The 23,659-nt window shown below is 29.7% G+C and overlaps 2 protein-coding genes across 2 annotated transcripts; one reads left to right on the forward strand and one right to left on the reverse strand.

Annotated features, from left to right (window-relative positions):
• Positions 1–12,789: 12,789 nt before the first annotated feature.
• Positions 12,790–18,010, reverse strand: LOC142221111 (methionine synthase reductase). The gene is made up of 2 exons (XM_075290662.1): positions 17,783–18,010; positions 12,790–14,236 (listed from the first exon to the last, which is right to left on the reverse strand). Exons 1-2 carry the CDS (start codon positions 17,900–17,902, stop codon positions 12,959–12,961), a joined length of 1,398 nt encoding a protein of 465 aa, XP_075146777.1. The 5' UTR covers positions 17,903–18,010; the 3' UTR covers positions 12,790–12,958.
• Positions 18,011–18,330: 320 nt separating this feature from the next.
• Positions 18,331–19,484, forward strand: Ttc1 (Tetratricopeptide repeat domain 1). The gene is made up of 2 exons (XM_075290663.1): positions 18,331–18,984; positions 19,051–19,484. Exons 1-2 carry the CDS (start codon positions 18,431–18,433, stop codon positions 19,337–19,339), a joined length of 843 nt encoding a protein of 280 aa, XP_075146778.1. The 5' UTR covers positions 18,331–18,430; the 3' UTR covers positions 19,340–19,484.
• The last annotated feature ends 4,175 nt before the right edge of the window (positions 19,485–23,659 follow it).

Below are 23,659 nucleotides of genomic sequence, written 5' to 3' on the forward strand. Positions count from 1 at the left end.
CTCTATATGACTGTGGACAAAATATTCTAAATAGTCCTAAAATAAAGGGTTGTCACTATACTTAACTTAACCTAAACATCCATTGCTTATGGCAAGCTTAATTTTCCTCCTGGGAGTCAAATCATAATTATGGGATCCACTCTTAAAAGAATCAAAATATGTACGTTATGTCTTAACTCTAACGAAAGCCCAAAATTATACCTGCGAATATTTTCAATTTTCCATAATGAATTCCAGACATATTTTCAATTGCCTTTAAATGAACTGAGAAATTAGCAATTCTTAAATTTAAGTAGTAAGGTAATAAAACAATCTAATGCAGTCCAAACAAAAAGTCTTCCACTTTTATTTCATGGCCAAGAAGAAGTTACAATTCCCATTCCATCCTATATACATTAAATTTGGAATGTGACATGAACTGAACGAGATTTATGGCAACCAATTTTTTATATTTAATTGAACATCATATCGATGTCTACATTCCAAAGTGCGCTAAGTCTAAAAAGTGAATTTTACAGGAAACAAGAAACAAGTTTTGTTTTTTGAAATTTCTCAAAACCCGTATAAGATAGAAATTTCCTTATTTTCGGTCTCAAAATCAAATTTTTTATAATTTTTTTTTTAGTATATACGAACTCAAAATAGTGATAATTGAACATGGCTAAAAATGACTTAGACCACTTTAGACCGAACAAAGCTTTTTGCCCTTTTTGGATTGGACATTTTTTAAAACTTTAGACACAGGCTAAGTACAATATTAACCATAACTTTTGATAGAAATGTCCAATAAATTCAAACTTTTGACACGATGCAATTCACATCAATCCGAATAAAAAACAGCGAACTCCATCAAAACATGCTAAGTCGACTTAGCGTAGTCTGGAATGAGGGCATCGATATAGTTCAATCGAAATATCGACATGCGAACTTCATGTATCTTGGCACAGACAGTTCCATTTTCTTATAAAGCCTCCATATAATCCGATATATCGATTTGACTTTTTCTGGATATATGCGGCATATTTTTATTACTGTATTTTCTGAAACATATAAAAAACGTATATGCATGCATATTTCATTGAGCATTTCATGAGGGGGAAGGTTAGGTGGTGATCGACAGTCTTTTGTTTTTAGCTGTACAGCCTGAACTTAAATCGGCTCGAAACTAAAAGCAACAATTTAGGTTTATCTTATCTATCATGTCTTTGAGAGCTTCATAACCATAAGAAAATATGATGAGATTTTTTGCAGTACAACCCCCCCATATGTTGTGCTCTCACCTTTAATAATTTACTATCGAACACGGAAGCAATGGTGAAGCAAGAGAAAATTATTGTCTCTATAGTTTATTTTACTGTGAAGGTTAGGTTAAAGTGCCAGCCCGATTTAGTGTCATGCTCATCACTTAGGCTATTCAGTCCATTGCGATAAAGCGCATTCAAGATAATGCTGTAGAGATATTATTGAGGATTCATTCTTCTCGTGCGAACTTCTTCTCTGTGGTCTTCTCTCTCATCAAAAGTGCTGAGAGTTTCTAAGAAATTTTTTGATGTTCTGTCGTAACTAAAATAGAGTCCATGTATGCAAAACGAGAATATTAAGCATTGTAGCCCTACGGCCCGGGTAAGGAAAACCTTCTCACTTTAACCCTATCAATAAGTACAGCTCGATTTTTTTCATTACTATGAAGAGCCATATGAACTACCAATATCGACCAATTTAGAATATCGATGGAATTTTCTTGTTTAACTACTTGAAAATTTGAACCCATTTCTTTTTTTTTTTGCGTTTTTCCATTAATATGATAACCCCAATTAGAACAACCATCACAGTATAAAAAGAAGTACTCAAATTATGAATTTTAAATGCAGTAAATATGTAAAACCTTTCCATGTATAAAATGCTCCAAAAACACTATATATACGATTCCAATATGTTAGCCATATATATGCCGCCATTTAAATTATTGCGCATATTTTTGTCTTTCTAAATCGAATATTAGAATATCACGTTTGGAAGATATTCGTGCCATTTGCGTCGAATTAATTTTCAAATTTTCAGATCAAAGTTCAAAACACAGGACACATCATAGATAAGGAGAGGTACACGGCAGTTTATTATCAGAGAAAAGAAAAAATTATTTCAAAGCTGAAGAATATAGGCGACTTATATCCAACTCAGTTTCAGATGACAATGAAGCTGTATTTCCTTTATAAAGAAAACAACCATTGTATGGGCTACCAAAATATGGACGATGGAAGTTTGTCAAAATTGACAAGTTGTTCGATTCATGAAATGCAATGTTTGGGCGAATTCAAAATTAAATTAATTTTTCTCCATACATCACGTGATGGCAATTTATTCAACTTGACATTTGAGGCAGAAAGTTTTGCAATTAGTTTTTGTTATCTGAGAGACAAATTGCTGCACAACTTTTTGAAATTACATACTTCTTTATAGCCAGAGATCTGAATCGGGTATTCTTATTGGAAAAAGGTTGCAGCATTTTAGATTTCTAGTATCGTCCCTAGCTAACAATTGCTCCACCGTGGTGCAATGGTTAGCTTGCCCACCATGCAAACTCAAGGTCGTGGGTTCGATTCCTGCTTCGACCGAACACCAAAAAGTTTTTCAGTGGTGGATTATACCACCTCAGTAATGCTGGTGACATTTCTGAGTGTTTCAAATCTTCTCTAAGTGGTTTCACTGCAATGTGGAACGCCGTTCGGACTCGGCTATAAAAAGGAGGTCCCTTGTCATTGAGCTTAACATGGAATCGGGCAGCACTCAGTGATAAGAGAGAAGTTCACCAAAGTGGTATCACAATGAACACAATAGTCTAAGTGAGCCTGATACATCGGGCTGCCACCACCTCACCTAACCTATCGTCCCGTTTTTTACCACACACAATCTTCTTAAAAGGCTCGATTTCAGTTGTAGCGTAAGGATTAGGAATTCCTTACGATTCTTTTAAGCCTTCTTGACATTTTTTCAAACTTTCGTGTTTGTTTCAACCAAACCAAGACTTTTCTGGCAATTGCGTTTAACAGACAATTTTTGCTATTTTAACAAGTAGTCACCGGTTTGGAATAGTGAATCGGCAGATTTTTGCGGTTTTAGCAAATATTGCTGCGTCATTAAGTTATAAAAAAAATTTTTCAAACAAATGATTATATTCTTAAGCTTAAACTTTTATTTTTTTATTTCACTACAAAACCCCCTTTTATCAATTTTTTTTCAACACAATATTTTAAAATAAAAATTCTGTACTCGTCTCAAAAAGTTTCATAACATATATATCTTTAGCATTACCTCTCACCAAAAATAATTCAATCATAGCACAGTGTTTTTAAATTAACTAAAATGTGATTAAAGCAATTGATGTTTTTAAACTAAGTTTCTTCTTGAATACATAAGATATGCTATCAAAACTATTTAGAAAAAAATAAATGTGTAAAGAAAAGTTTGCAGAAGTGCCATTAGTTTTCAGAGTATAGCAATTTCGAAAAAATATCATCCATTTCAAACATCACAAGGTTCGTTTTTTTTGGTATGTATTTATACAAAAATGTTAATTCTAAATAAATGTCATAGTGTGGTAACATAAGTGTTTTGTGAAAAATTTGATGGCACTAATTTATGTAAGCCAATATCAACTAAGTTTATTGAAAAAAAAAATACAACAACCCATGTATACTTTATCCTGGAGACCAAAATCTTTGGAATATTTTAATATTCAATCGACCAATTATACCCTAATGGTGCCAAATAATCTATTTGCTTTAAAACAATTAGAAAAAAACTGGTCAACAGAAATCCCAAAATTATATTTGAAATATCAATATATAAAATTTAGTTTTTATTTAAGCTTTTTATATAAAATAAATACTTTGACACTTAAATGGAAAAGAAATGTTATTTAATAATGCAAACACATATTTTTTTATGGTATTAGTTAAAATATTTATGAATGTCTTGTAATGCTTGTAATGTGTTTTCATTTTCTAAAATATCAACTGAATTTTAGACTGTAATCTTTTTCCAAACAAATCCAACAACAACAACAACCCTATACATATGATAAATGTTGTAAAGAAATGTTTTTATTTTTCATACATACATCCATTAATGGCTTGCATATTTGAACGAAATATACATGAAACAACGCACAAATTGTCGTGAAATATATACATACATGGTAAATTATCATAATATAAAAATACAATTTTTATACAAAATATTATAGTTAAAATGTTTTGAAATAGGACAAAAAAAAAAACAAATAATAAATAAATCAAAGTGGCTTTAAAAGTTAATCCAATTGCTTGCACTAATATTATTTCGAAACTTTACATTTCAAATGATGTGAGATATATTGTAAACACATGTATGTTGTCCATTGAGAAAATGTTTTACGCTAAAAAAATTAATAGGGGAAATTAGCCAAAAAAAAAATCTTATCATTAATATTTTTTTGTACAAATCCCTCTGGATTTTCTTTTTTTCTTTTTGTTTTGATGAAACTAAAGTCTGTTTGTGACTACTTTTCTGTTTTTAACATACTTTATGTTGCTTTAGCAAAATTTTTACCAACAAATTTCTTTAGTGTACACTGAAAAATAAAAATATTGAAATATTGAATATGAATACTTATACAACCTAAATTTTAGGATACGCAATTTACAAAATATTTATGACATATTTCTTTAAAGTAATGATTAGATTAGTTAAAAGAAAGTTTTTTTTTTTTTTTAAATTTTTGCACCAAAAATTTGTTTCATTAAATTTAGGATACAAATCTTTCAAATATGCGTCATCCATTAAAGTCGTATGTCCTTGAAGTAAAGACCATTTTTCCTTAAAGTTCCTTAAAGTAAAGAAAAATATTTTTGAGTTAAAGAAATAATCTTTAAAATGAACTGAGCTATTGCATTTTTGGATTAAATATAAAAAAAGTTTCAAATATGGACAGAGACTTTTTTGGTTTAAAGTTTTTTTTACAAAATTTTCTATAGAAATACAATTTTGTTAGAAATAACATTTTGACAAAATTTTCTATAGAAATAAAATTTTGACAAAATTTTCTATGGAAATAAAATTTTGACAAAATTTTCTATAGAAATAAAATTTTTTGGTTTAATTTTTTTTTTTTAAATTAAGAAAATAATTTTACTTTAAAATTGACATTTCTTACGTAAATACCTTTGTTTATATATCGTATAAAGAGAATAAAAATTCTATAGAAATTTTCTATAGAAATAAAATTTTGACAAAATTTGCTATAGAAAAAAAATTTTTTGGTTTAATTTTTTTTTTTTTTGAAATTAAGAAAATAATTTTACTTTAAAATTGACATTTTTACGTAAATACCTTTGTTTATATATCGTATAAAGAGAATGAAGATTCGATAAATGAGATCTGTATCCTAATTTAAATTTTCAAAACCTAGATTTAAAGCTATATAGAGCTTCCTTAAAATATATTTTACAGAAGCCGCTCAGAATCAATACCAACATCTTTAACGAGAGTTTAAAAATCTTTAGATCCAGAAAACTTTCTGGCTCATCTACCGACTTGACTTCATATGGGGCCATTAGGTTTTAGTTCAGATCTTTAAAGGCTCAAAACTAAAATAACATATTTGTGAGTGTAAATATTTTTCAATTTTATACACTCATAGAAAAAACTAAGACAATATATCGGCCCAATCTACCGACTTGACTTCATATGGGCCCATTAGGTTTTAGTTTAGTTTCTTTTTTTTTTATTTTGCCAATTCAGATCTTAAATGGCTCAAAAGCTTTGGATCCAACTAAAATATTTTTGAGTGTAAATATTTTTCAATTTTATACACTATGGCTAGATTTTCTTTCTGGCTCTGCGATATATCGATTTCCTATCATATAAAAATCTAAGGGCCACTTTCTCAATGTCTTGTTATTATTTATCGTGTCGATAAGACAGCTGATCCCATACAAAAATTTTACTAACCGGAGGTCTATCCTCCGGTTAAAATTAATCGGAGGATGAGAAACTGGCCATAAGACGATTATTTATTGGCCCTGATCTATAGAAATAAAATTTTTACAAAATTTTCTATTGAAATAAAATTTTGTTAGAAATAAAATATTGACAAAATTTTCTATAGAAATAAAATTTTGACAAAATTTTCTATAGAAATAAAATTTTGAAAAAATTTTCTATAGAAATAAAGTTTTGACAAAATTTTCTATAGAAATAAAATTTTGACAACATTTTCTATAGAAATAAAATTTTGACAACATTTTCTATAGAAATAAAATTTTGACAAAATTTTCTATAGAAATAAAATTTTGACAAATTTTTCTATAGAAATAAAATTTTGACAAAATTTTCTATAGAAATAAAATTTTGACAAAATTTTCTATAGAAATAAAATTTTGACAAAATTTTCTATAGAAATAAAATTTTGAAAAAATTTTCTATAGAAATAAAATTTTGACAAAATTTTCTATAGAAATAAAATGTTGACAAAATTTTCTATAGAAATAAAATTTTGACAAAATTTTCTATAGAAATAAAATTTTTTTGGTTTAATTTTTTTTTGAAATTTAGAAAATATTTTTACTTTCAAATTGACATTTTTTTACGTAAATGCCTTTGTTTATATATCGTATAAAGAGAATAAAAATTCGATAAATGAGATCTGTATCCTAATTTAAATTTTCAAAGCCTAGATTTAAAGCTATATAGCTTCCTTAAAATATCTTTATTTTACAGAAGCCGCTCAGAATCAATACCAACATCTTTAACGAGAGTTTCAAAATCTTTGGACCCAGAAAACTTTCTGGCTCATCCAAATATCGATTTCTTATCATATAAAAATCTAAGATGATTATTTATCGGCCCAATCTACCGACTTGACTTCATATGGGCCCATTAGGTTTTGGTTTAGTTTCTTTTTTTTGCCAATTCAGTTCTAAAATGGCTCAAAACCTTTGGATCGAACTAAAATATTTTTGAGTGTAAATATTTTTCAATTTTATACACTATGGCTAGATTTTCTTTCTGGCTCTGCGATATATCGATTTCCTATCATATAAAAATCTGAGACGATTATTTATTGGCCCCGATCTACCGGCCTTACTTCATATGGGCCCCATGCTTATTTTTTATTTGGCCAAAGTTATGTGCCAAAAATAATCCTCATGGACGAGAAGTCACAATTATTATTCGATTTGCCTAAATTCAAAAACTGATATTCTTTCAGACCCTTAAGGTTGAATTACACACCATGCGTCAATCCGTGCGTTGATGGAAGGGTTGATTTTTTTCTGTTTGAGGCAGACTATTCGAGCTTTTGATATCAATGAGAAATTTCAACTCTTCAATCGGACGCATTGAACGCATGGTATGTAATTCTACCTTTAATTGGATATTTCTATTTCCCTTTAGTACATATCTGGGTTTTTTGCCTTCTCAAAAAAATGGGAAAACTTTTTTGGCCGTTTCTCAAATTGTTGAAGATGTTCTACAGTTCTAAAGCTTTAAATCGTTAGCATTATACCAACAACAAAATACTTTTTTTAACTCAAAATGTAAAAGAATTTCTCTTTTCTCAGTATTTTCGTATTGAAAACATCGCTATAAGTGGAACCTCATGACTCCTCTTGGGTATAGCCATAAAAGATGAAAATAGAATCGGTCTAGACTTGTTGCTAGAAGAGCAAAAAGTAAATTTATTATTTGATAATAACAAATTCGAAAATCTAAGCCGGGTTCCTTCCAAAATATTATTTCCTTTCTATGAATGCTATCATAAAATTTTACTTCGAGAATATTTCATTAACTCTTTAAATTAAAAAAAATGTTAAGGACCTCTGGTCTTAGATGACCAGAGGTCCTTCATTAGAAATGCTTTTAGAAGTGGACTCCCAAGGGGGCTTATGTTTTGGGAGGTGTCCAGTTATGAGAGGTTAATTTTAATGTGTTAATATAACAAACGTCTCACGAACAATTGTCCACTTTTGAGAAGTGCCCGATTTTCAGAGTGTCCAAGTTTGAGAGGTTAAACTGTATTTTTGATTTGTATTTCACTACATCGTTCTACTTGGGCCAAATAGATTATTGTGATACCATTGTACTTTGGCATGTGTAAAATACAAAATTTAGAATAATTCTATCAAATTTTACATCAGTGCTTCAAACCCATAGTAGAGATAGAGAATTTCCGCCGGTGTAAAGTTCTCCATATCCAGTATTCCAATACAAGTATTATATTTAAATCCACATCTCTCCCGAAAGACTATTTTTGTGTGCTAGTGAATGGATATAACTTTTGAAAGTCACTATAATTGCATGTATTTAAATCAAGATTAGTAGTTAAAATAAAAACAAACAAAAAAATTTAAAGTGCCCTGTATAAATAAAAATATTAAAAAAATATATTAATTAAAATATTTGGCTTTATTCAAATACGTAGTTATTCAACAATAATTTAATTTTAAATATATACATTTTGTGTAATATACATACATATATATATAATATACCTTAATATATAGTTATAGTCAATTTTTCTATTGAAACTAACTAATAATTAAAGAAAAAGAAGACTTTTTAACGAAAAATTCCCCTAAATATAAAACAAGAAAACACGTATTAGCAACGAAATGAAGTTCTATGTGAATGAAACAAAAAATAAACTACAGTATTGTTACTGACTTTTTTTTAGAAAACTAAACATACGAATTACATACCAGCCAAACAAATCATACATACAGATATTCGAAAACAAAAACACAAACAAGATATATTGACTACAAATTAAAACAAATATTAAGGAAAGGAAAACTTAAATCTAATAAAACTGAAAGAAATGTTCCATTTAATATTGCATTTGTTTGGATACCGAAAACGAATTGAACGAAGGAATACTTAAACCTATTAAAGCAAATAAATAAACTATGTCTTCTGTATTAATAACATATTCCGATTATATATTTAATGATATAATATATAAATAAATCGATAGGAATTTTCAAAAATAAATCATAATTATGGAAAAAACAAACTTTGCCGTCTACCATTTTTTTGTCAATGTATAATCAAATTTTATATACATACAAATTTATCTAGTTATATTTGATAAGGATTTAAATTTTATATGCATTTTTATTTTACACATACAACACTTTACAAAGTAACTAGCATACATAATATGTACACATGTAAAATGTAAACACACACAACACACATTTTTTGTTAAATATATTCGTTATTTTTAATTATGTGTCTTATGATTTTGTTTTTTTTGTATCTTTTCACTACGGGATGGCAGATATGTACTGCAGGAAAGTAAATCACTATAATTTTTTTCTTAAATTTTGACAAAATTTTCTATAGAAATAATATTTTGACAAAATTTTCTATAGAAATAAAATTTTGACAAAATTTTCTATAGAAATAAAATTTTGTCAAAATTTTCTATAGAAATAAAATTTTGACAAAATTTTCTATAGAAATACAATTTTGACAAAATTTTCTGTAGAAATAAAATTGTGACAAAATTTTCTATAGAAATAAAATTTTGACAAAATTTTCTATAGAAATAAAATGTTGACAAAATTTTCTATAGAAATAAAATTTTAGCAAAATTTTCTATAGAAATAAAATTTTGACAAAATTTTCTATAGAAATAAAATTTTTAAAAAATTTTCCAAAGAAATAAAATTTTGATAAAATTTTCTGTAGAAATAAAATTTTGACAAAATTTTCTATAGAAATCAAATTTTGGCAAAATTTTCTATAGAAATCAAATTTTCGCAAAATTTTCTATAGAAATAAAATTTTGACAAAATTTCCTATAGAAATAAAATGTTGACAAAATTTTCTATAGAAATAAAATTTTGACAAAATTTTCTATACAAATAAAATTTTGACAAAATTTTCTATAGAAATAAAATTTTGTCAAAATTTTCTATAGAAATAAAATTTTGACAAAATTTGCTATAGAAATAAAATTTTGACAAAATTTTCTGTAGAAATAAAATTTTGACAAAATTTTCTATAGAAATAAAATTTTGACAAAATTTTCTATAAAAATAAAATTTTACCAAATTTTTCAAAGAAATAAAATTTTGGCAAAATTTTCTATAGAAATAAAATTTTTACAAAATTTTCCAAAGAAATACAATTTTGATAAAATTTTCTATAGAAATAAAATTTTGACAAATTTTTCTATAGAAATAAAATTTTTACATTTTCTATAGAAATGACATTTTGATAAAATTTTCTATAAAAATACAATTTTGGCAAAATTTTCTATAGAAATACAATTTTGGCAAAAATTTCTATAGAAATACAATTTTGGCAAAATTTTCTATAGAAATCAAATTTTGGCAAAATTTTCTATAGAAATAAAATTTTGACAAAATTTCCTATAGAAATAAAATGTTGACAAAATTTTCCATAGAAATAAAATTTTGACAAAATTTTCTATAGAAATAAAATTTTGACAAAATTTTCTATAGAATAAAATTTTGACAAAATTTTCTATAGAAATAAAATTTTGTCAAAAATTTTCTATAGAAATAAAATTTTGACAAAATTTGCTATAGAAATAAAATTTTGACAAAATTTTCTATAGAAATAAAATTTTGACAAAATTTTCTATAGAAATAAAATTTTAGCAAAATTTTTCAAAGAAATAAAATTTTGACAAAATTTTCTATAGAAATAAAATTTTTACAAAATTTTCCAAAGAAATAAAATTTTGATAAAATTTTCTGTAGAAATAAAATTTTGACAAAATTGTCTATAGAAATAAAACTTTTACATTTTCTATAGAAATGACATTTTGACACATTATGACCTCAAGCCGAACAAAATTAATAATCAGAATATACATAAAATAGGTCAACAACACTCAAAAATAGTTTTAAGAAATAAAATTTTGTCAAAATTTTCTATAGAAATAAAATTTTGACAAAAGTTTCTATAGAAATAAAATTTTGACAAAATTTTCTATGGAAATAAAATTTTGACAAAATTTTTCTATAGAAATAAAATTGTGACAAAATTTTCTATAGAAAAAATGTTAAAAAAATTTTCTATAGAAATAAAATTTTGACAAAATTTTCTATAGAAATAAAATTTTGACAAAATTTACTATAGAAATACAATTTTGGAAAATTTTTGACAAAATTTTCTATAGAAATACAATTTTGATAAAATTTTCTATAGAAAAAAAATGTTGACAAAAGTTTGTTAGAAATAAAATTTTGACAAAATTTTCTATAGAAATAAAATTTTGACAAAATCTTCTATAGAAGTAAAATTTTGACAAAATTTTCCATAGGAATAAAATTTTGACAAAATTTTCTATAGAATAAAATTTTGACAAAATTTTCTATAGAATAAAATTTTGACAAAATTTTCTATAGAAATAAAATTTTTACAAAATTTTCTATAGAAATAAAATTTTGAAAAAATTTTCTATAGAAATAAAATTTTGACAAAATTTTCTATAGAAATAAAATTCTGACAAAATTTTCTATACAAATAAAATTTTGACAAAATTTTTTATAAAAATAAAATTTTGACAAAATTTTCTATAAAAATAAAATTTTGACAAAATTTTCTATAGAAATAAAATTTTGATAAAATATTCTACAGAAATAAAATTTTCTATAGAAATAAAATTTTGACAAAATTTTCTGTAGAAATAAAATTTTGACAAAATTGTCTATAGAAATAAAATTTTGACAAATTTTTCTATAGAAATAAAATTTTTACATTTTCTATAGAAATGACATTTTGACACATTATGACCTCAAGCCGAACAAAATTAATAATCAGAATAAATATAAAATAGGTCAAAAACACTCAAAAATATTTTTAAGATTTTGTCAATAAATAAATAATTATTTCTATAGAAAATTTTGACAAAAGTTTCTATAGAAATAAAATTGTGACAAAATTTTCTATAGAAATAAAATTTTGACACAATTTTCTATAGAAATAAAATTTTGACAAAATTTTTCTATAGAAATAAAATTGTGACAAAATTTTCTATAGAAAAAAAAATGTTAACAAAATTTTCTATAGAAATAAAATTTTGACAAAATTTTCTATAGAAATAAAATTTTGACAAAATTTTCTATAGAAATAAAATTGTGACAAAATTTTCTATAGAAAAAAAATTTTGACAAAATTTTCTATAGAAATAAAATTTTGACAAAATTTTCTATAGAAATAAAATTTTGACAAAATTTTCTATAGAAATAAAATTTTGAAAAAATTTTCTATTAAAATAAAATTTTGACAAAATTTTCTATGGAAATAAAATTCTGACAAAATTTTCTATAGAAATACAATTTCTACAAAATTTTCTATAGAAATAAAATTTCTACAAAATTTTCCATAGAAATAAGATTTGTACAAAATTTTCTATAAAAATAAAATTTTAACAAAATTTTCTATAGAAATAAAATTTTGATAAAATTTTCTTTAGAAATAAAAATGTTGACAAAATTTTCTATAGAAATAAAATTTGGACAAAATTTTCTATAGAAATAAAATGTTGACAAAATTTTCTACAGAAATAAAGTTTTGACAAAATTTTCTATAGAAATAAAAATGTGTACATTTACTTCTTCATTTGTTTTACTAAATTTTCTTTTCCACCACACAAGAAAAAAAAATAGATAATCAAATCGAAAGCAAAGAATCCTAAAAGGTTACCTACTGCATAGATTTTCGACCTTTGAATCCCTAGCCGTATGATCTGTATAATGAAACCCATGGGCGTTTATTTATCATTATCGTCTTTAAGGATTTAATAGTTTTATTTTAAGAATTTTGTCTACAATCACATTTAAACATGCGGCTCCAGCGCATGCATAACTATTAAAACGACATTATAAAAAAATCATTTCTTTCGACCACAAAAATATTGAAAACCAATGTTATACAGTTCTTAAAGCCACTGGTCTAATTTGTACTTTCCACTTGCTTTGAAATCCTTTAACATTTCTAAAGCAGGCTCCAATTCGGTGAGATTTAAACCTTTTTGTATAATATTCACCAAAGAAGCTTCTATACATTTTGTAATTTCACCACCGCCATCGGCACAAAGATACAAAATCGTATTCGATTCCATTAAAAGGCCGAAGATGTCAAGAGCGTAATGTTCCATAGCATTCTGTACATATTTATAAGGATTGGAAGGAGAACGCGAATTGGCTTCTACAAATTTGTCAAGTATATTAAGAGATTGCCATTGCAGTAGTTGTTTGCGATGAATTACAGTATCCTCCGATGTTGCTCCCACAAATATCCAAGTTTTTCCGGGTATTTCGTTTGTAAGTAATCCCTGCCTTTTAATTTCTTCCTTGTGTTGGAGAAAACCCAAAAATGGGGCCAGCCCTGTACCAATAGCTATACATATTTGATTTTTTCCATAGTCTTCTTGGGTATATCGAAAGGCATTCTTTTGTCTCATGTACATTAGTATCGATGGATTGCTCTCTGTAAGTTTTTTTGATAACATACTTGTGGTGACTCCAGGTGTGCTATGTACTAATGTGGAAAATATTAAAGTTATTTCATTTGGGTTGGCTAAAGGGCTATTGGCTATAGAATAAGGTCTGGGCAGGAGTCTAGGCAAATGCTCCATTAAAAAATTCAAGGGTGGCTTACAACTAACACAAATTTTAAGGAAATGCAATAATGTCCACTGTTTTTCTACAATAAATTTATTGTAAATGGATGCACCTTCTTTCGATGATAAACATTTAAGGAATAATCTCTCATCATTATCCGTACAGTAGTCACCAAGACTACTTAGAAATTGTTTTTTCAATATAGCCCGTATATTTAAACAGTCACTTAATATTTGCCGTGGAGTGCTTGGTGAAGGTATGTGCGTAAGGTTTAGTTTCTTTTTATTGCTAGATTTGGATACAGCAGAGCAAACGGAATCGGCTACATCATGCAATTCAAGATATTTTAGTAGTAGTTGAACATCTTCATCCGAATTCCTTGGTAATATAGCAACAGTATCTCCAGGTTGCCATTGAATTTCCAAGTTTTCTACATTTAGCGAGATTTTTGTTATAGTTTTGCTGTGCGTGTTCTCAACATTGGATTCGACTAATTTCTCGTAATTCTTTATGGAAGTTTTGAAGATTTTCGAATTTGCGAAAGGATATATTAAACCGGTACAATTTTCTTGTCCATGCTCGTCGTTGGTAATCTAGAAATAAAAAACAAAACTCTGTTAAATATTTGATGTACATATGAGAACTTAGGGCTTAAAATAATAGGCGCCCCAAAGTTTCTAGCAAAGGGGTCAATATTTAATATGCTTCCTCGCGTCAATACCAGTTTCAGCCAAACACCAAAAAGTTTTCCATCAGTTGTTTATCTCCTCTCCGTAATTCTGTTTGCATTTCTGAGACTTTAAAAGCTTCTCTAAATAGTTTCAAAGTAACATGAAACGCCATTCGCCATAAAAAGGAAAGTTTACCACTTTCGATATCACAATGCCCACCAAACCTAACCGAATATGCTAGGGAGCCACCGCGATGTAATGGTTAGCATGTCCACCTTGCATACCCAGGGTTGTGGATTCAAATCCAATTTCAACCAAAAAGTTTTTCAGCGGTGGATTATCCCCTTTCAGTAATGATGGTGACATTTCTGAGTGTTTCAATGCATCTCAATGCGATTTCACCGCAATCTGGAACGCTGTTTGGAGTCGGCTATAAAAAGGAGGTTCCTTGTCATTGAGCTTAACATGGAGTCGGGCAGCACTCAATAATAAGAGAGAAGCTCACCGCAGTAGCATCACAATGGATTGAATAGTCTAAGTGAGCCTGAAATATCGGTTTGCCACTATCCTAACCCAACTCAACCTACCGAATTAGTTAAATAAAAGTTTCGGATAAAAATTCGACTTTCAGATGCTCCAAACATATTCAAATTCATAATTTACCGCCAACGAATATAGTTACAGGATGTCCGATATGTAATACAACAAAGTAAAGCGCCATGTTTTTTTTTTATTTTATATTTTGGAAATAACATTAAAATGGCACGAATTGCGGGCTTCACGGCCAACATAGCCACCACACTCTATTGTAACAGTTTCATCCATTTTGTTCTATGCTTGTGTAGTTCAGCTGGTAGCCAGATCAAGGAACTCTGCGACAAGGATGGAGTGTGTCCAGAGTGATCTAGTAGTGAGACGGGTAGGCTTAGCTGGACAAGCAAAAAGGTGACGAGTGTCATGTGGCCCTTGACTACATATGGGACACACGTCAGCTACGCTGCTATCAATCACTGATAAGTATGAATTGAGGCGGCTGCACTTGCCTGATCTTAGTTGGGTCAAAACTACCCTTGTCTGCCGTGGGAGGTCTCTCTCCTCCGGTGCAATGGGCGGCGGTCGGACTCCGAGAACAGGATGAACCTTGTAGCTTCTCACCGCTTCAGCTACAGTATTCTCATTAATCCTGTTCAGACCTGTCTGGTATGCTGCGTGATCTAGAAGCTCTTTTTTGTAACGCTGGATCTCTGGCTCTAGAAGGTGAAGATCAACCCTTACATTCCTGGGTGGAGGTTGTCTATCCACAAGAAGGTGATTCGGATGACAACTTCGATGGCAACCCAAGAGTTACTGCTTTGACAACATGTAGTTGTGTCGACGCACTGTTGCGGTTCTAAAAGCAGCGTTCTGACAGATCTGTATGTTATTCCACTGCGTAACGCTCATTTGAGGTGTTCACATTGGCGCTACAAAGTTTACCACTGACCGGCCAATTGCCTTATATGTAGTTAACAAGGTTTCTTTGTCCGCGCCCCAAGTGCTGCCGGCAAGCGACTTGAGGACCTTGTTTCTAAGCTCCGCGATAGAAACCGCCCATTGTGCGGTAGAAACGAAGAGATGAACTTTTTTTAAAGCCACTCCTGCTTGACGCAAGAGTCCTGTTGGCTTTAATACTGTTTTTAGGAAATTTCCCGATGATATTCAGTTTTTATTTGGACTCCACGGCCGATGAATAGAGCGGGGGCGACCATAGAACATTTTGGCGGTCCACACCATTACCATCAGCGGCGCTTGAGTTATGTTGGCCAATGGAAGATGCACATGTTCAACTCACTTATTTGGTAAGTAAACCCAATAATTTTGTTTGTTCAGGTACAAAAGTAAAACGAAATGAGATCCGGAGATTTTGGCGCTCATTGTGCGGTAGAAATGAAGAGATGAAAATTCTTTGTAAACCACTGAGGCTTGACGTAAGAGTCCTTTTGTCTACAATACTGTTTTTAGGACAATTTCCCAATAATATACTGTTTTTATCTTGAAGACATTACCATCGGCGGCGCTTGAGTTCTGTTGGCCAATGGAAGATGTACATTTTCAGTTGACTTTTTTATTAAAGTAAACCAGATCATTTTGTTTGTTCACAAACTGCTCAATTTGGAACGGCTTCTCATCGGGGGAAAACCAGTTTGGTAACTGGCCACTTTCGTGCTGTTTTGCCTGCTCTTTGACTCTTTCCGGTCTAACTTTATGTGTGTCGGTGAGCTTTTGTACTTTTTGGAAATTCAATGACATTAGTCTAAGCTCATTTTGCAATTGTTGCTTCAACCACTGCGTTCCACAGTTTTCATCCACTGCGGAGTGGAGTTTGATCCAATGTGGCACTCAATTTTCGGACCATTTCTGGTGTTTTACCGTTTTTTCCAATTTTGGACGCGATTCAACACTGCCAGTATCACGGTACACACAAAAATTTTTTTTTCTGATTCAATCACCAAATTAATTGATCCAATTAATTTTTTAATTGAAATGTCTTCAATCACGAAAATGATAGTATCAATCACAGTTTTAATTGGGCATAGAAAAAATTCTTGATTAAAAAATTAATTGATTTTTTCAGCAAATTTCAATTAATATTTTAATTGATTCAATTAAAAATTTAATTGATGTTGATTGCAAAACTCAATTAATTTATTAATTAAAAAAGGTAACTATTTTTAATTACTTTCTGAATTGGCTTAGAGTTTTTATTTGGATTAACAAATGATTGTTTGAAATACATTTTTAATTAAAAATTAAAAAAAAAATCAGCACATTTTTTTAACTGAATTAGTCTTCCGAATTTGATTAAAAAGTTAATTGTATCAATTAATTTTTTAATTAAAAATTTTAAAATTTTCAATCATTGACATAATTAACTTAATGTTTCTATCATGATTAAAAAGTTAATTGTATCAATTAATTTATTAATTGAAAACATTTTCAACTTCAATTAACTTTTTAATTGGAAATATTTTGGTGATATTTTTTTCTGTGTAACAAACCATGGTAAGAGAAACAAAGGATTTTTTTACATTTAATTACTGGAGCAAAGAGAAAATTTAGATTTCATGTCAGTCGCAGTATTTTCGAACTTGCCCTAACATAAGAAAACACATTTCATCCAAAATGTAGCATGACAGGTGCTCAGTAACTAGATGCCATTAGAATAGTTTCAGAACATTGGACGTTCGTCTTAGAATTTCATTTCATATCATTTAGTATTCAAAATCTAGAAACCGTGGAGCCTAAATCAATTTTCGATTTGTTGCAAAAACTGAAAGACTGAGGATGGGGCAACTTGACTTAACATCAAGAAAACGTATATTTTAATTTTTCTAGTGTCTTTTATATTTTTATACCGGAATTATCAGGAATGTCCATCAATCCTTCCAGTGAAAATATAACAGATTTGTGTTACATCCAAAAACTTACTCGATCTCTACCGGCAAAGTCATATTGTATTCTCTCTAGACCTTCAGATAGTGCTTTGGCCTCCGTAAATGATTTTAGTGTGAAATCTTTGATATTAATCCCGATTTCAGAGTTATCCATTTTAAATTATTTCAGTTTATGCTATTTTCAATATTATTAACTCTAATGAAGGTTCAATTGCAAAACTGGACCATCGTGTTTTCGAAGTCTCCAGATGATGAATAATAACAAACAACTTAGTGATGTGAGTAAATGTCGATAACAAAATGACAACAACAGGGTGACATCCTAAAAGTAACAACCAAAAATTCAGAAGACAGGGGGTTGCAATTAAAGTCAGTAACATCAAATTTGGGAATTCCGACAAATCTTTAAAGTACCATAATTTTAGCAACGGGAGTAAAACCCATTATTACTCTCTTAAAAGTTGTTACATTTGAAAAATGTTTTTCTTATGTTTACAGAGAATGAGAAATAACACGCGGATAAATTAGGTACCACTTCCAATGCCAGCTGACTCACACACTGTTATCGCACGCTATCGATAACTCGTTTATTGTGAAAAAGTCATCCAAAGTTTGAGGTTTGGAGTCTCTTGTTTTCCGCTATATAAAAATTTTCCCTGGAATATAACGTTGATCGTAAATCATGCCCGAAATTACAGAAATCACAAATAGCGATGACGAATATCAGGACGCTGTCAGTAGTGAAAATCATACGGATATGAAAATTACAGACATTGGAAATCAGGATCACAATGCAGCTGTCATTGATGAAATCATAAAAGAACAAGCTGACTTGCATCTCAATGATGAGGGTGATGACAACAAAGAAGCTTCTGCTAGCGGTGCCACAGACAATAATGAAACAATTCCCGAATATTTGCATGACGAAATTGACGAGGAAGCCTTAAAGGAAAACGAGAAATCTATGACTCCAGAAGAACTTGAGGCCAATAAGGAAAAAGCTCAAAAAATGAAACTGGAAGCCAATGAACTCTTCAAGAACAATGATGCTGAGAAATCCATTGATATATACACTGAAGCTTTAGCCATATGCCCTACGACCTATAGTAAAGATAGGGCTGTTCTATATGGTAATAGAGCGGCGGCAAAAATAAAAATAGAAAATAAAAAATCGGCCATAGAAGATTGTACGAAAGCTATTGAACTTTGGCCAGAGTATGTGCGAGCTCTGCTAAGGTAAGTATGGAACATTAACAAAAATAGTGTAAAATGGCATTTTAATGATTACACATCCGCTTGCAGACGAGCAAAACTTTATGAGCATGAGGATAAATTCGATGAAGCCTTGGCGGATTACAAAAAAGTCTTTGAATTAGACCCTGGCCAAAATGAGGCGAGAGAAGCTATGATTCGTCTTCCACCGATTATAGATGAACGAAACGAGCGACTCAAGGCTGAAATGATAGACAAACTCAAGGATTTAGGCAATATGATTTTGAAGCCATTTGGTCTATCAACATCTAACTTTCAAATGCAACAAGATCCAAACACAGGCTCATACTCGATTAATTTCAATCAAAATCCCAGCTAGAAATGTTTATATGTTTGTTAATCGTAAATTCGCTTATTATCCTAATTAAAAGTATATTAAATATGTAATAATAGATATGATTAATATGTAAAACACCTAAGTTAGTGATCTGATTCCAAAAGAACTTAAAGCTTTCATTTTTAAATTATATTTGTTTTATTTCAATAGAATTATTACGGCAATGTTATTGATGTATAGAGAAATTTTCAAGAGAAATTCAATCTTCTGTAAAATGAATTTCCATTTCCGCTTGTCCAAAGCGAGTTTCTTAACCCGTTGTTTCAAGTTGGAATTATGTGGAATATGGTTAACCTAACCTTGATATCCTACAGGAAATTGGTGCAAATTGTCACTGACAGGCCTATCACAGGACTGGTACCGGTGCTCCAGTATATAGCAATTTTTAAATGTTCATATAATTTATTTATTTATTTACGTCTATGGTCTCTTGATCTTAAAAAAACGTATTGGATTTGCGCTTTTACTGAAATACAATTATTAGAATAATCTATTGTTCAATATATTCCATTCCATTTTACTTTCTGACTCAAAATGAAACAGGAGGTTGTTCTATACTGGATCTGTCTATGGGGTGATTCTTCTAAGCTGCCGCGAGACGTGTTCTTTGGAATGAGTTCAAGTTGTTCCCTAAAGTGTAAATTTGCATCGTCAATGACAAACCTCTATATACTGGACCTGTCTATGGGGTGATTCTTCTAAGCTGCCGCGGGACGTGTCCTTTGGAATGAGTCCAAGTTGTACCCTAAAGTGTTAATTTGCATCGTCAATGACAAAACCCATGTTGACGTGACCTGTCCTTTCCATTCGATTTGAGAGTTGGGACTGGTCCATACACACCAGGGATTAGTCCTGTGCGCGTCCTGAGGCTGTTCCATTTCCCGTAGGGTTTTATTATTGAATATATTTACATGATACTGGGAATAAGTGGTCCTACAGGTAAAAAAGGGTTTCTCATTTTATTCCCTCCTCAGTAGGATTCAATAGATAAATTAAGTTGGCTTCTATGTTCGTTTTCCACCATAACTGTAAGGTTCTATATTTACCTCTGGAGGAAATTTTGTTTCTGTGCCAATAACAAAGTTTTACCATACACATTTATTGAAATGTGTGAACAGTCGATAATAACGTTTCGCGGAATTTTCGGTGGCCACAGTACCAATTCATTTCTTATGGTTAGCAGAAATTCAGTTCAAGGTGAGTATTAAGTTCGAGTTTAGCCGCTAAAATCGTAATTTTTCCACTAAAGTGACAATTAAATCAGTAAAAAAGCATAAAATTATACATATTTGTTGCAAATTTTATTATAACTTGATGGGGAATAGACCAAAGCAAATATTCACAAAGTTTGTATTCCTTAAAATGGATTAATAAAGAGAAGTAATAGTGAAAAATGACGACTTAAGCGGCTAAACTCGAACTTAATTAAGGTGGGTATTAAGTGGTATAAATTAAAAGTGCAAAAATATGTTGTTTTTTTTATCCAATCATGGATGGAAAATATGCTGGGTATTGACTGCGTAACATTTCATCTTTCTAAATTGATTGATTGAAAAAGTAACCCTGATGAGTTTACTGAATATTGTTGTGGAAAAACATTTTTTGATATCTCCACAAAACGATTCTCTGCTTTCCAACCTGATACGCCATAAAGGATGAGTTCCACTAACAGATAGTTAGACTTTCAATTTTTTTTTGTGATATTAACAGCAAGTTATAGTCACCAACAATACTTAGGTTAGGTTAGGTGGCAGCCCGATGTATCCGGCTCACTTAGACTATTCAGTCCATTGTGATACCACATTGGTGCACTTCTCTCTTATCACTGAGTGCTGCCCGATTCCATGTTAAGCTCAATGACAAGGGACCTCCTTTTTATAGCCGAGTCCGAACGGCGTTCCACATTGCAGTGAAACCACTTCGAGAAGCTTTGAAACCCTCAGAAATGTCGCCAGCATTACTGAGGTGGGATAATCCACCCCTGAAAAACTTTTTGGTGTTCGGTCGAAGCAGGAATCGAACCCACGACCTTGTGTATGCAAGGCGGGCATGCTAACCATTGCACCACGGTGGCTCCCAACAATACTTAGAGAAGAAAAAATTTGCTAAAAATACTTTAGTATCTCTCTATTGTCATATAAGGGTCTATTCCACTTCTCAGGAAAAAGTGGAAACGCTTCCATTGTACTATGGTAATTCCCATGTAAACCGATATCCTAATACAAATTCTTGAGGGTTTGGAATGTAAATGGGAAATGCATATCATCTAAAGTCCGGGAGCCACCGGAATTGATTTATCGACACTATAAATAATAACAACACATAGAGAAATCGACCCTTAATAAATGGTTTTATTGTGTTACGACAGTTTAGTTTAATATGCTTGCTTGTTTCAGCCAAACTGAAACATGCCCGATGGTAATCAAATTTAAAAAAGATATCTGACAGTGACATCGTTAGATTATTCTGCAAACCTTCTGTTGTTTTAGCAAATTTTTCTGCTATGTCCGCTAAGGAATTTCTTTGGTGGTAGACCCGATATAAACTGATGACAGAGATGAATTCTTCCATATCGATCGAGTTATGCCTAATCTAAAGAAAAAGTGTGAAACTTAATATTAGCCGATACATAGAAAATTAAAAAAAAAAATAATTGATGTTGTTTGCAAAACTCAATTTATTTCTTAAAACGTACACTCATAGAAAAAAGACTGCTGTTAATAGCAAACACTGTCTGTTGTTTTTCAGCAAACCAAATACTGCTGTTTTAGCAGTTTGTCTTTTTGCTGAAATAGCAAACAATCTGCTATTTTAGAATAGCAGACGTACTGCTGAAACGCCAGTACTTTGTTGAAATTTTCTGTTGATCTGAATAGAATTATAAATTATTGCTGATGTAAGCCCAAAATAGTCGAATGAAGCTCTAAAAACATCAGAAAACAATTAGGAGGTTTTGATTAGCCATAATTAGGGTTTCCATATGGACAATTTTCAAAAGAGAACTTTCGCTTTAAAAAAAGAGAACATTTTAACTAAAAAAGAGTTTACAATAAAAAAAAATCTTTATTAAATAGTTAATAATTTTATTGATGTTAAAATTAAAATAATAATAGTTTCTAATGATAGAAACAACGAAATAAATATATAATAAAACAATAAAAAACAAAAAGGATCACATTTTCTTAAAAAATAAACAAAATAAATTCAAAAATCAAATTTTCTTTAAAAAAAAACATAAAAAAATAAATTAAAATATTAAAATTAATTGAGATCAATATCTGATTCTGATGAATCGAAATTATACTTTTTTGAGCTACTTATTAGGGCTAACTATTTTTTATCGTTAATAATTAAATCTTTAAAAGATTTACATTTTAAATCCTTAAGATTGTATACAACCGTTATTGTATACGCCGTACGTCGAAACGTCGCAATTGTGTTCCGGCCTTTAATTTGTCAACAGATTTAACCCAGTAAACAATTAGTGGCGAGTTCCTACTAAATAAATAAAATTCCATCAATCTAGGATTTTTTTGAAATAGAGTACATTAAGGGCACTGTTGGACATAAAAATACGGCACCAAAAAAGAGAGTGAACAAAAAGATACGAACACAAAAAGAGAACATATTCTCTTTAAAAGAGATGTAATGGACAGCCTAGCCATAATCAAGTCGTCATTTTAATACATGAACCACATTTAATTTTTTGTTAAAATATTGTTTTAATTAAACGGACGGAGATTTTTGTCCAGGATTCCAAAAATCCTACGTGATCTTCTAAAGGGCTCTATATTTTTTTAATTTTCAATCATTGACTTAATGTTTCAAATTTTATTAAAACATTTGTTGTACAAATTACTTTTTTAATTGAAAAAACATATTCAGCTTCTGTCAACTTTTTAGTTGGAAATATTTGCTATTTTTCGATCGTCCTATCTAAACCATATAGTGGTCAGGGTATAATAACTTTGATCAGCCAAAAAATGTGTCTACCAGAAATATTGATTTTGGACCCCATAATATATATACCGATCGACTCAGAATCACCTCCTGAGTCGATCTAGCGCTTGGTGTCCGTCCGTCCGTTCGTCTGTCCATGTACTTTTTGTTCACAGGATTCCGGTCGCAATTATTAACCTATTTTGATAAAATTTTGTACAGGGTGTTTGTTGAACACAAGGACGAACGCAATTGAATTTTGAAATCGGATCAAATTTAGATTTATGTAGCTCCCATATAACAGGTTGGCTAATAAGTCCCCGGTCTAACAAAGAAAAACACATTTTTTTTGTCAAAATTCGT

This window comes from Haematobia irritans, chromosome 1 (assembly GCF_050003625.1).
Source record: "Haematobia irritans isolate KBUSLIRL chromosome 1, ASM5000362v1, whole genome shotgun sequence".
Taxonomy (NCBI): Eukaryota; Metazoa; Arthropoda; class Insecta; order Diptera; family Muscidae; genus Haematobia; species Haematobia irritans.

Coding starts and splice junctions, on each gene's coding strand:
- LOC142221111 (XM_075290662.1), bottom strand. CDS start 17,902: ATGGATAACTCTGAAATCGGGATTAATATCAAAGATTTCACACTAAAA. Junction 14,237..17,782: donor ACTTTGCCGGTAGAGATCGA/GTAAGTTTTTGG, acceptor TTTTATTTCTAG/ATTACCAACGACGAGCATGG.
- Ttc1 (XM_075290663.1), top strand. CDS start 18,431: ATGCCCGAAATTACAGAAATCACAAATAGCGATGACGAATATCAGGAC. Junction 18,985..19,050: donor TATGTGCGAGCTCTGCTAAG/GTAAGTATGGAA, acceptor ATCCGCTTGCAG/ACGAGCAAAACTTTATGAGC.